Below are 14,510 nucleotides of genomic sequence, written 5' to 3'. Positions count from 1 at the left end.
AATTCTCCCCCAGAAGGAAGTAATGGATAGAGATCTGGCTTTGGAGCCATGAAAATCTGGGTTCCAGTCTTCTTTCTCATATATGCTTGCTATAGGATCCTATGTAACTCACAACTTTCCAGTGCTTTAGGCAACTTTCCAGGATTAAGTTATAGAGAAGGTGATAATTTAAATTTGTTGAGGGACTTTCCTCACCTGAGAGTTCCCTCTTTACCGGTGAAAGTAGCTCAAGTCCCTTGTCCCTATTTCATCATAGGTCTGTGCAGCAGCAGCATCCATCAGTGCTGAACCTTACAAGTTCATCTTTGTAGTTAAACTAGTAACAGTTAACTTTGTAGTTAAGTTAACTGAGGCTGAAACAAATGTCAAGCAGCTTCAAGTGTCCCACTGGCCAGAAAAGTGTAGAAGAAAGGATCAAAGTAGCAGTGTACTTCCACCTTTTTTTCATGGTTTATTTTGTCCTTTCCAGTTTTCTTTCATGGCTTATGAATCTATTTAACTTATCTGGATTTACTCATTTGTCTTCATTTAAACTAGAAATTATTTCTAATTCTTTATTTATATTTAAACTTTGGAAATGTTACATATATAACAATGTATTCATTAGATCAAAACATTCCAAGAAAAAGTTCTATATGACATTAATTATTTTCAATAACAAAAATATATTTTCTTTGTCTAATCACCTCACTCCTTGAAAAGAGCAAAGTCAAAATCTTTTAACAAATGGATGTAGTCAGGTAAAACAAATTCTTGATTTGGTCCCATCCAAGAAAAATATGTCTGTATCCTGAAGTCATCACCTCTCTCTCAGTAGTTGAGTGGTATGCTTCCTCATCAGTCCTCTGGAGCTGATCATTGAGTTTATCAGAATTTTAAAGTTGCTCTTCAAATTGCTTGTTTTTATAATGTACATAGTGTTTCTAAAGTAGAGCAGAAAAGCAAAAGAATTGAAAAAAAATCACAAAGTACAAGAAAACAGGCCAGCCTGGCTATTTGATAGTGGAGGTAAACTGGAAAAGCCATTTTTCAAGACCAGATTTGCAATGTCTTCTCGGAATACTACAAATAATATTTATAAAAATCAGTTAAATGCCAACAATTAAATGTTCAATCAGATGACAATTCAATCAAGGGTCACTGAAAAACTTCTGTAGCATATGGATGATCCAGGAGACCCAATGATTGTACTCAAGTCAGAAAACCATCTATTCTGGCTAGCCTGGTATCCAAAGATAAGATACCCCAATCAAAAATAAGAAAAACTCTACTTTTTTAAAACATTGATTTAAGACCACTGGATAGGAAACTTCAAAGATATCCAGAAAAGGAACAGATATTTAGTCCAGTCTTCAAACAGAAGTATGTAGGAGAAAGAATCATGCACAGCTAGGGGAACTAGCTACTAACCTACTACTAACCAAAACTAACCTACAATAATAAAATATAGACCTGCAGAAATATATTCAGCTTATGATAAGAGAATTCTTCACCTGTCTAAGAGAAAGCCTAAAAGTGTTAGAAAATGGGAGTGATAATTTTGCGTTGGAAAATTTGAGAGTTTTGAAGTATCAGTGTTAATTTTTCATACATGATCTCATTTTCATTTTTTAATCAAGCTCTCCCCAAAATCCTGGCTCCTTAACACAGGTTATTTGTAATGATGAACTTTATATACATTTGCAGGACATAGTAAACAGACATTTCTGAGAGTAATAAAGGAGAACATGTCAGATATGATAATTATTAATAATTCATGTCAAAATTAATATAAAGCATTTAGTTAGTATATTTTTGTTTTTGAAAAAAAAATAAGGCCATATAGCAGTTTTTCTTGGAATATTTTGGCCTAATGAATGCAGAAATATGTAGCATTTCCAAAATTAAATGTAAAGGATTAAGAATAATTTCTAATTCAAATGAAGACAAATGAGGAAATCCAGATAAGTTAATTAGTTAGGGGCTGGGGATGCAAAGAAAAAAAGAAGTAAATCCCTGTTCTCAAAGAGTTTACATTCTGCTGGAGATTGAAATACTGTGCACATATAAACATATACAAAGTAAATTCAAAGTAATTTAGGAGGAAGAGTCATGTAGTGACAACTTAATTTTAAGAAATTTAAATTTGTTATCTTATGGCCGAGCTGAAAATGCAAACATGATATGTAGCCCAGGCTACCTCAAACTGTCATTGGCCATGCAGGATGATGAGGAAACGGTATGACAAGTTTTTATTTATTTCAGCACACAGGCACTTGTTAAATGCCTGCTGTAGGATTTTATTTAAATTGATAACCATATACTTGATAACCAATCTCTCCTGCCTCAGATTCATGTGAGATATTTTAAGGCCAGAGAAATTTAAACTCGGTGGTAGTTCTGTCAGTTTTACATTGCCCAGGCCCACTTTCTATCTGCTGTGTCCCACGCCTCAGATCATACCTCATACTAATGGCATTTCCTCCTTAAATTAAGATAGACATTTTAGGACTAGATGACTTGTGATAAGGAGATGCAGATGTTGTTTAAAGTCAAAACGAAAGTTAATCAGCAACCTCCTGCTTTTCTTTCAGGGTTTTGGAACACTTTAATACCACTTCTGAAGACTACAGTGTCATTTTTACCTCAGGAAGCACAGCTGCACTCAGATTAGTGGCAGAGGCTTTCCCATGGAGGTCAGCCAGCTCCGGGAGCCAGGGGAGCAGGTTTTGTTACCTGACGGACAGCCATACCTCAGTGGTGGGCATCAGGAAGGTAACTGAGGCAGTGCAAGTGTCAGCCATGTCTGTGAAGCCAGAGGATATTTTGTTGTCAGACAAAAGCAACGGAGCAGTTTATGAACCAGCCTGCAAGACTCCTCACCTCTTCTGCTACCCAGCTCAGAGTAACTTTTCAGGAACTAGGTACCCTCTTTCTTGGATAGAAAGCCTCAAGTCTGGGTCTTTGAGCCCCATGACCACGCCAGGGGAATGGTTCGTGTTACTTGATGCAGCCTCCTATGTCAGCACCTCTCCCTTAGACTTGTCAGCCCACCAGGCCGACTTTGTCCCCATCTCATTTTATAAGATCTTCGGATTTCCCACCGGTTTAGGAGCACTGCTGGTCAATAATCGAGTTACTCACCTCCTCCGGAAGACCTACTTTGGTGGAGGAACTGCTGCTGCGTATCTTGCTGGAGAAGATTTTTATGTTCCCAGAGAATCTGTATCAGAAAGGTAATAGTTTATTCCACAGGACAGGTGGCAAGGGACAAGGCCTGAAGTAAGGATTGGAGGCCTACCTCTGTGAAGGCATCTGTCTTAGGTTTAATAGCAAGAGAATGAAGGAGCTGTCTGGTCCCTCCTTGGCTGAATCCAGGGAGCTTGACTAAAGCAGGGAGGAATGGGTAAGGATTGTAGATCCAAGAGTCAATCAGTCAGCAAGTGTTTTCTAAGGTCTCACCTGGGGCCCAGCACTTTGCTTTCCCTCTCAGAGGCTTCCCTCAGGCCTTGCCCATCTCCACCTTAGGAGGAAGAAAAGGATTCACTTTGGCAGGTTAGGGACCTTCTGAATGCATGCTTAGTTCTAGGTTTGAAGCCCACTAAAAGGCTTTTGTCTTTATCACAAGATTGTCATGGTGTGCAAGTGAATTGGATGTAAGTGAGGGAGGCTGTGCAAGGTCACCTGCCTCACTCTCCCCTCCAGGCCGTCTGGAGCCAGTGGCCAGTGGCCAGGTCTGGATCAGTAGATAGAAAGCAGTCATAGAATACCTGTATATACTCACAAGTCCATGGGGAAGATTGTGTTAAATAGAGCCTTCAAGATAATGGTGGCCAGCCCCTCTTTCCACTAAGATCAGAATGAAAGTCTTTCAAATACCTTGCGTTTTATTTGTTATTGTAGAGGTGAAAGGACTAGCAAGAATAATGTTAGTGAACAGGGCTGGCGATCTCTCTCTTTTTCTGTCTCTCTCTTTCTTTCTTTGTGTCTCTCTCTGTCTCTGTCTCTGTTTCTGTTTCTCTTTGTGTATCTTTCTGTGTCTGTCTGTCTCTTTCTATAAGCATCTCTTGAGCCCACAGGTATTGATTCCAGCTGGAAAGGGATTAACCTCTATAGGGAATCTTTAAACCCCAGTCCTGGTTTTACCATGGACAGAAATACTAGAAATACTTCCTTCCCTGTCTTTCTCTGAGGCTACATGTTACTAGGGCATTTATCAAGGAAGATCCTTTCTTTCTCCCCATATTGGCCTCTATCCCACCAGGCTTTGAGGCCTGATCTGTTGAGTTCTAGGATAAATTTTCCAGATCATATCTTAGTCTATTTGATAAAGGATAAATATGTTTCAGCCAGGAATAATTAATAAAATTAATTATTATAGTAGAATGGGGCTTATTTAAACAGATAAGGCATTTCCTAGAATAGTTTGAGGGGGAAGAGAGAGGTAAAACATAGGGTGAATCTTAAGAGATTGGAAGCAGATTAGAAGGAAATGGGGGAATTTTGCTGGATGATTAAAATGCAGTTGGGATTTGGCTACTCTGATTTTTTAAAAGACCCTAACAAGTTGGTAATCAAACTAAGTTTTAATCCTTCCCCAAAATAAGACACCTTAGTCTCCTTGTGATAGGTGATAGTCATCCTTGAGCACCTCATACTGCCATGAGCATATTACAGGCACTCCCCTGCTGCTAAGGACTGATGAAGCTCATTGAGGCTGAATGAAATTCTTAGCATAGCTGCTATTATATTATGCTCTCTATATTAGAATATAGTAGGTACTTAATAAATGCTTGTTGACTTGACTTCACTTGAAGTCATTGATTCTACTGGTATTCTAGAAAGCACCTTGGTCCTGCTCAAATCTTATGGTTAATTCTTTTGGTCTAGCCATTATCTAGAAGTAATAGGTGATAGATAATTTCTTACAGTTAACAATCATAGTAACAATAATAACTGATGTTATTTTGTTTTAAAGCATTCTGTGTACATATCTCATTTGATTCTCAGAACAACTTGTGAGACAGGTGCTATTTATGGATCTGAATGCAGGATTTGCCCAAAATTGAATATCTAGCTAAGGAATGTGGAGCAATAAAACCTAAAAGACATCCTTGCTTCTTCCTTATCTCTCTTTTACAATTTACAAACTTGTAGGCTGATAGCCTGCACACTGAAGCCTCAAATTTTCAGTAGAATAAGCTCTCCCAAACTTCCTCTAATTGCTGGACTTTTTTAGAGTTTGGTCTGTCAACCATGGAATAAATAAACTCTTTTGTGACTGTAAGAGAATCTCTTTGAATTCTTTCAAACTATGAACCATGATACTCATACACTTCAAAATGACCTTTTTAAAGTCATACAATTATTAAATATCTAAAATGAGGCACTTAAGAAGATATAATATATCTTATATTTGAAAAGGAGATCTTAAAGATCTAAGAAAGCCTTTCTAAATGGGAAAATGAAGTAGAGTTCATGACCCAAGATGTACTAAAGAAGATCAAGTAGATACTTTATTTTTTTTTTTTCTAAGTTGGTTCTAGACACTAAGTGGAGTGCTTGCCTGGACAACCCCCCAGAAAGCTACCCAACTTTCTCTATCACATGATTAAATTTGGGGATAGCCTCCTGCATAATTTTTAGGAAGCTGATTGTGTCTTTAGCTGTCCTATGTGACTCTAGTTTGGAAATGAGTCGCAGGACACTATAGAACATCCTTGTTCAAGCTGATGGAAGATTACTGATAGTCCAACAGGATCCCATGTCCCAACCATGCATCAGGGTCTGGGAATTACAGTGGTTGCACTGTAATTCTATCTGTTTATTTGTAATGATAAAGTTGATATTTGGTTGATTTGTTCCAGAGCTCCTTGGAAATACCTCAGATATCTTGTAAACGACTTCATTTGACAAGCCTCTTTAATGGCCTTGTATGTGCTAGGTAAAATGTTAGATTCTTGGAGATGAAGATGAGAATGAAATGATTCCTCCCCCAAGGAGCTTACATTCACCTGGGGGTGGGTGGGAACCAACATATACAACTATAAGTATAAAATGCTCTCAAAGGAAATAGTTCTGTAGCAGAACCTTGGATTTATGTGACAGATTGGTACTGTGTGGGGCACCCACAAGGTAACTGAATGTCAGAAGGGGTCCCTTGCCTAGAGTTACCCAAGCAGTGGGGGTCTGAGATTTTGATTTGAGGCTGGATCCCTATTCAGTGCTGTAGGTAATGCTCTAAGGTGATACATTCTGGAGCAGTTACTAAATATCTGCACTGGTGGAGGGAGCTTCTTTACTGAGAAATTACTTATGAAAGCAACATTTTAATAGTAAAATTTATTTTTGGTTCTACAAGGGCAGAGCATGCTTCTGGTAGGTAAGAAGTGTATCAATTGGTAATTCTGATATTTTAGTCCTTTGCCATCATTATAATCCAGTTCTAGAACTGTGGGAAGTGATTCAAAGTAGTAGAAAGAGAAGTCATTGACTGAACAAGGACTGAATTTCTAACTTAAATTAATATCCTAACATGGAGGAAGATGGAAAGCATTCATTGAGATCCTAGACAAGCACAGTCAATAAACTACCCATGAAACCATTTATTCTTTTAATTTAGGTTTTTTGTTTTGTTTTAATTTGGTTTGGTTTTTGTAGGTTTGAAGATGGTACAATTTCTTTTCTTGACATTATAGCATTGAAACATGGATTTGATGTGCTAGAAAGACTGACAGGTCAGTGGAAAATTTTTCCTTTCTCTCTATGTGGATTTACTTCTCTGTATGCATTTTGCTTCTTAGAAATCACTTTAGAAATAAGTTGTATTTAATTATCATTTGTATATATGTTCATTTTGTTCACCAACAAGAGAATGACTTAGAAACTTTTTCTTTGCTAGGTGGAATGGAAAACATAAAACAACATACTTTTGCCTTGGTTCACTACACCTACACAGTGCTGGTCTCTCTCCAATACCCAAATGGAGCACCTGTGATTCAGATTTATAGTGATACAGAATTCAACAATCCCCAGACCCAAGGTCCAATCATTAACTTTAATGTGTTGGATGACAATGGAGACATCGTTGGTTATTCCCAGGTAGCTTGTTTTTTGTTTTTTTTCTTTTCCACTTTGCTAATCTTAGAACTATAACACACTTTCTCCTCACCCCTCCTCCAATCTGGAAGTCACAATTTGATGGCAATTTCAAACCATTCAGAAAACTGCCCCCAAACCCTTTAATAATAAAACCTTTGAGTTGCTGAAATTATGCTCACAAAACTTAATGACTAAAGCCTATGCAATATATGATGAGGAGTCTTTCCCTCCCCTAGGTTCTCACTTAGCTTATATTTACTTTGAAAAATATTATTTGATTAATTTGGATTTTATTTATTTTTATATAAATATAAAATTTATATATTTTATAAACATTTATTTCTGTTAGTATGTATAAGAACTCCGTTTTGTGTATATATATATATATATTATTCCTTTCTACTGTTTATTCAGTAAATAATTCCTTGTAATAAAGATTAACATTCACTTTTTCAGCAATCAAAACTACCAAAGGGTCAATTTTTAGAACTTAGAAGAAATAAAAACAAAATTCAGTGAGAACAGTATGTGCAGTATCCTTTATCCACAGTGACCTCAACTCTGCAGTGAAGGGAAAGAGGTACAATTTCTCAGTTCTCTGAAGCTATGTTCTAACATAATTGTATTGAGATCAATTTCATTTAATTGTAGTTTCCATTTTCATTGTTGTTGTTGTGCATATTGTTTTTGTTCTGCATAATTCATTCTGCACCAGATCAGAAAATTCTTTTTTATGTTCACCATTTCTTATGAAACAATAATATTCTATTGTAGTCACATTCTGCAAATTTATTAGCCATGCTTCAATCTGTAGGTACCCACCTTGTTTCCAATTCTTTTGAACCACAAAAAGTTCTGCTATGAATATTTTTGTATATTAATTTTTTTAAAAACCAGAAAAAAGTAATTATTAGAGTACATGTCTGGTAGTGAGATCTCTGTGCCTAAAGATATGAATATTTTAGTTGCCTTTAAAACATAAATCTGAATTTCTTTCAAGAAGGTTGGATTAATTCACAGGTTCTTTGAACCACAATTATTCATTTGTAACATGAGTACATTGGACATGATGGTCAATAAGGTCCTTTCCAGATCTAAGTCTATGGTCCTATAAAATAGGCATTCTTACAGCTGTAAGAGGTTATAGCTACTAGCAAGGAAAAAGAAAAGAAGAAGGAAAGTGATAAAAGTGATAAAAGTGCAGCAGGAAATTATCCTAGATATGCCAAAAACCTCTGAGGCATTTTCATGAACCCTAACAGCTCAGTGCAATTCAGACAAACCCAAGAAGCTTGTGATACTGACATTTATTTTTAAGTTATTCTTTGAAACTTGGAATTGAGTTTCTGTGCAAAAGTAAAACAGAATTATTAATCTTATCAGGATCAACAATGTAGATCACTCCCCTTTTGCCCATCTCTGTATCTCTTCCCTCACCCCTTTCCCAACACAAACACTCTGATAATCAAGCTCTATGGTTTTCCAGTGTTAAAATCAAACTGCAGACTGTAAGCAAATGTATGGTTGTTCCAGCTCCAGATTTATGATTCTCTAGAGAGTCACTTAAAGCAAATTATACTTTTTAGAGGTCACTCTGACCTAGTCTCACTTCCCAGTTTGAGAAAAATAATCCTAGTGTTGCCAAATGGAGTTTTGAACTTCACAAAGTGAGGCTAAATACTTCCTTTAAAGAGATTCTAAAAGCTGTAGAATCATATATATTCCAGATCACCACCTACCTACCACTTAAAAAAATTAGACACCTGAAGAGGGCTTGGATAGGAGTGCCTTGCCCATAGGACTTTTGGAAATGTTTGTTCAACTGAATTGACTTGGAAGAATAAAAACTTTTAATAGAAAGGTCAACAAAATATGATTGAGAGGAAGTAATAAGAAGGCAAGATTAAGAAGCCTAGAGTCTTGATTATGGGTTTAAACTATGGAGCTAGGTTTTATGACTAGACATATTTTTCTGGCCATATTGTCTATCCATAATAATCTAAATCAGAAAAATAAAAACCAAAATCATAATGCACTGATATTTTCTCCTTTAAAAATTAAAATTTCAGTTAACAATTATTTTTTTCTCTGCACTCCCCATAAAAAAAATCCTTATAACAAACATGCATAATCATGCAAAACAAATTCCCACACGGACTACATCATAGATGTCTCGGTTCTGAACTCTGAGTTTATCATTTCTCTGTCAGAAGGTGGGTTACATATAATACACTAATGTTAAAAGGGTCCTACTTCTGAGTCCCTTAATTCAGTATGAAAATTTTGAGGGATAATAGGAGAGTTCAAGAAAGTCTAATCTCATTATGAAAAATTCCAAAGAACAGTTTCCACTCCCAACTTTATTGGTACTAGTATTTTGCTATGAATATTATTTAAAACCAATGGATCATTGTTTGGGGTGTGGAAATTTCATTTTGTTATGCTGTATGGTAATTTCTTGTCATACAAATTAACTCATACTAAACATTTTCACTTCAACTTAATTCAGTGATTATCTTTTAAATGCTTCCCATATACCAAGCACAGTGCTAGCTGCTCGAGATTTTATTTTTGTCTAGACCAATGATTCCATGACTGTAGGGAACTCTCTTGTGAGGAATTTAACTTTTGAATGCAGGATAGCAGTTTTTCCACTGTTTATGATATTTGAAAGTTGCCTGGGCCACTGAGAAGTGATTTACTCAAGCCATACAACCAGAATATATCTTTTTGACTCTGAGGTATGCTCTTTGTTATGCTTTTAGCTAATGCAAAATGCTTAATGCTGCTCCAGATCCTAAAGAATGAAGCAAGACAAGAGTTAGTGGCAGAATCATAGATTCTTAGAACTTAGAACTTGGAAATTGTCTACTCCAACTCAATTTATAGATGAAGAAAATAAGACCCAGAAAGATGAACTATCTTGAATAAGATAAATTATTTCAGGCCATTCAAAGTGTAAGAAATACATACAAATATATATATGTAAAATGTTAAAATGCTGTTCTTGTTTCCCTATACTACTTTCACATTTTATTTAATCCATAGATAGAAAAAATGGCCAGCCTTCACAATATACACGTTCGGACTGGATGTTTCTGTAATACGGGGGCATGCCAGAGGCACCTGAAGATCAGCAATGAGACCATTAAAAAGAATCTTCAGGTATGTCCTGAGCCCACTTACTGCTGTCCCACATCTTAAAGAATGAAGTAAGACAAGACCATCATGCAGAGACATAGGCATGGAAAAACCACAGTTATATATTAATTCTATCTTGGTTCTTTTCTGAGGGTGAGCATCTTTATTGATTAATTTTGTTTTGGCAAATTGCAGGGATATGTATAACAGAGGAAGAGAGGTTTTTAAAATGTTTATTCTGTGTGTTTTTTTTAAGAGTGTGAACTCTAGATCATATAACATAACATAATATATAGCATACTGTACATACTAGTGTTTTATAATTATAATTAATTTTTTTATTTAATAGTATTTTTTCAGTTATATGTAAAGATAGTTTTCAATATTCATCTTTGTAAGATTTGAGTTCCAAATTTTTCTCTTCCTTCATTCCCTCCCCCTTTCCAAGACAGCAAGTAATCTGAAATAGATTATATATGTACAATCATATTAAACACATTTCCATATTAGTCAAATTGTGGAGGAAGACTAGAACAAAAAGGAAAAAAATCACAAGAAAGAAAAAACCAAAAAAAAAAACCAACACAAAAGTAAAAATAGTATGCTTTGATCTGTATTCAGACTGTATAGTTCTTTTTCTGGATGTGGTCAACATTTTCCATTTTGAGTCCCTCGGAATTGTCTTGGATCAATGCATTGCTGAGAATAGCTAAGTTTATCCTAGATGGTCATCTGTACAATGTTACCATGTACAATATTCTCCTGGTTTTGCTCACTTCATTGGTTCATGTAAGTTTTTTCCAGGTTTTTCTGAGAACTACCTGCTTATCATTTCTTATAGAACAGTAGTATTACATTACATTCATATACTGTGACCTGTTCATAGTATGCCCAATTGATGGGCATCCTCTCAGTTTTCAATTATTTGCCAGCACAAAAGGAACTGCTAAAAATGTTTTTGTACATGTGGGTTATTTTCCTGTTTTCTTTTATGATCTCTTTGGGATATACACCTAGTAGTGGTGTTGCAGGATCAAAGGGTTATGCAGAGTTTTATAGCTCTTTGGAGACAGCTCCAGATTACTTTCCAGAATGTTTGAATTAGTTCTCTGGAAATTTTTTCTTAGGGAATTCATTGATGGTTTGTTCAAATTTTTTTTCCTAAAATTGGGTTATTTAAGTTTTTTAAAATTTCCTCTTCTGTTAATCTAGGCAATTTATATTTTTGTAAATATTCATTCATTTCACATAGAGTGTTAGATGTATTGGCATACAGTTGGACAAAGTGGTTCCTAATTATTGCTTTAATTTTCCCTTCATTGGTGATGGCTTCACTCTTTTGATTTTTGATTTCCTTCTTGGTTTCCTTCTTTCTTTTTTTTCTAATCAAATTAATTAAAAGTTTATCTATTTTATTCATTTTTTTCATAAAACCAATGCTTAGTTTTATTTATTAGGTTAATAGTTTTCTTATATTTAATTTTATTAATCTCTTCTTTGTTTTTCAGAATTTCTAATTTGGTATTTAATTGGAAATTTTTACTTTGTTTTATTTTTAGATTTAAAAAAAATTATGTGCTCAATTCATTGATCTTCTCTTTCTTTATTTTATTAATTAAGTATTATAAAATTTCCCCTAAGAACTGTTTAAGCTGAATCCCTTAAATTTTGCTATGTTTTCTCATTATTGTTGTTCTCTTTGGTGAAATTGTCAATTGTTTCTATGATTTGTGGTTTGACTCATTCTTTGTTTAGGATTAGATTATTTAGTTTCCATTTAATTTTTAGGCTATTTTATTATGATTACATGTAATTTTTATTGAGTCATGTCCTTAAAAGGACACATTTACTATTCATGCCTTTCTGTATTTGACTGTGAGGTTTTTATACTCTGAGACATAGTCAATTTTTGTGTAGGTGTCATGTATGTCTCTCTATCTCCATTCAATTTTTTTCCAGAAGTTCATCATATCAAAGTTTTCTAAAATTCTTTTCACCTTCTTAACTTCTTTCTTGTTTATTTTTTGATTAGATTTATTTAGTTCTGAGAGGGGGAGTTTGGATACCGACTAGTATAGTTTTGCTGCCTATATCTTCCTGGAACTCACTTCTCTAAGAATCTGGTATGGAAAATGTGGGAGAGGAGGGATATTAGACTGACTACCAAACTGAAGGTCTACAGAGCCATTGTGCTGACCTCATTGTTGTGTGCCTGTGAAACCTGGACAGTCTACCAGCCATGTCAGGAAACATTGTCTTAGAAAGATTCTGAAGATCTCCTAGACCATATGGAACTAGACTTCCATATCTCTGAAGATAAGGTACCAGACACTGAGGGCCTTTCTTGAACTAGACTGCCAAGCATTCTAACTCTATTGCAGAGAGCACTGGCCATATTGTTTGAATGCCAAATGTACATTTGCCAAAAAGATTATTTTATGGAGAATTCACACAAGGCAAGTGCTCACAAGCTGATCAGGAAAAGTAATACAGAGATATTCTCAATGTCTCCCTTAAGAATCGATTGTATGACATGGGAGATACTGGCACAGGACTACCCAGTATGACTGGCTCTAATCAGAGAAGGTACTATGCTCTATGAGCAAAGCAGAAGAGAATTAGCTCAAAGGAAACACAAAATACACAAAATTAGAAAAGCTACCTCAAATGTCCATATGTCCTTATAAACAATAAATAAAAATAAGTTTGTTTATAAATAAACAAATGTTTATTTGTGACCAACCTGTGGCAGAGCACTCTAAACTCATACTCATCTGATCAGCCAAGTTGGACACAATATAACTCAACTCTAATATAGTGATGTCATTTTGGCTCTCTTTGAAAACGAAGGACAACAACAATTCTTCCAATGAGGTATTTTACATTTTCTTCTATTTTTTCATTTTTTGATTTTGTTTGATTTTTGATATCTCATAAAGTTATTAGCTTCCACATGTACAATTCTAATTCTAATTTTTAAGGAATTTTCTTCAGTTACCCTTTTTGTAGTACCCTTTACATTTTTCCATTTGGCAATTCTATTTTTAAAGGAGTTATTTTCTTCAGTCAATTTTTTTTTTTTTTTTTTGCTGAGACAACTGGGGTTAAGTAACTTGCCCAGGATCACCCAGTCAGGAAGTGTTAAGTGTCTGAGACCAGATTTGAATTCATGTCCTTCTGACTTCAGGGCTGGTGCTCTGTGCTCTATCCACTGCACCACCTAGCTGCCCCTCTTCAGTCAAATTTTGTGCTTCCCTTTTCAAGCTGTTGATTCTTTTAAAAATTCTCATGCATAAGTCTCTCATTTCTTTTCCCAATTTTTCTTCTACCTCTTTTATTTGGCCTCTTCTAAGAAGACCTTTTGGTCTTGAGACCAATTCATCTTCAGGCTTCCCATGTAGGCCTTTTGACAGTGTTGCCCTCTTCTGAGTTTGTGTTTTGATATTCCCTGTCACCATGGTTACTTTCTATGGTTAGAGATCCCTTCTGCTTCTTACTCATTTTTTAGTCTGTTTCTTGACTTTTTTTTTTTTAATAGCCTTTTATTTACAGGATATATACATGGGTAACTTTACAGCATTAACAATTGTCAAACCTCTTGTTCCAATTTTCACCTCTTACCCCCCCCACCCCCTCCCCTAGATGGCAGGATGACCAGTAGATGTTAAATATATTAAAATATAAATTAGATACACAATAAGTATACATGACCAAAACATTATTTTGCTGTACAAAAAGAATCAGGCTCTGAATTATTGTACAATTAGCTTGTGAAGGAAATCAAAAATGCATGTGTGCATAAATATAGGGATTGGGAATTTAATGTAATGGTTTTTAGTCGTCTCCCAGAGTTATTTTTCTGGGCATAGCTAGTTCAGTTCATTACTGCTCATTTGAAATTATTTGGTTGATCTCGTTGCTGAGGATGGCCTGATCCATCAGAACTGGTCATCATCTAGTATTGTTGTTGAAGTATATAATGATCTCCTGGTCCTGCTCATTTCACTCAGCATCAGTTCGTGTAAGTCTCTCCAGGCCTTTCTGAAATCATCCTGTTGGTCATTTCTTACAGAACAGTAATATTCCATAATTTTCATATACCACAATTTATTCAGCCATTCTCCAACTGATGGACATCCATTCAGTTTCCAGTTTCTAGCCACTACAAAAAGGGCTGCCACAAACATTCGTGCATATACAGGTACCTTTCCCTTCTTTATAATCTCTTGTTTCTTGACTTTTAAAGTTGAGCTCTGCTCCTGGGGCACTCCATGGGGCATCACGCTCCC

General features: G+C 35.4%; 1 protein-coding gene across 1 annotated transcript in view; it reads left to right on the top strand.

Moving 5' to 3' along the window:
- The window catches only part of MOCOS (molybdenum cofactor sulfurase), a 101,311-nt gene that overhangs the window by 17,343 nt on the left and 69,458 nt on the right, over positions 1 to 14,510 (top strand). The window contains exons 4-7 of the mRNA XM_031946056.1: positions 2,574 to 3,215; positions 6,640 to 6,716; positions 6,881 to 7,080; positions 10,129 to 10,245. Of these exons, the coding sequence (XP_031801916.1) occupies positions 2,574 to 3,215; positions 6,640 to 6,716; positions 6,881 to 7,080; positions 10,129 to 10,245 (1,036 nt within the window). The remainder of the gene's footprint in view (positions 1 to 2,573; positions 3,216 to 6,639; positions 6,717 to 6,880; positions 7,081 to 10,128; positions 10,246 to 14,510) is intronic.

The sequence above is a fragment of the Sarcophilus harrisii genome, chromosome 1 (assembly GCF_902635505.1).
Source record: "Sarcophilus harrisii chromosome 1, mSarHar1.11, whole genome shotgun sequence".
Lineage (NCBI taxonomy): Eukaryota > Metazoa > Chordata > Mammalia > Dasyuromorphia > Dasyuridae > Sarcophilus > Sarcophilus harrisii.
This window is presented reverse-complemented; position numbering and strand designations above follow the sequence as displayed.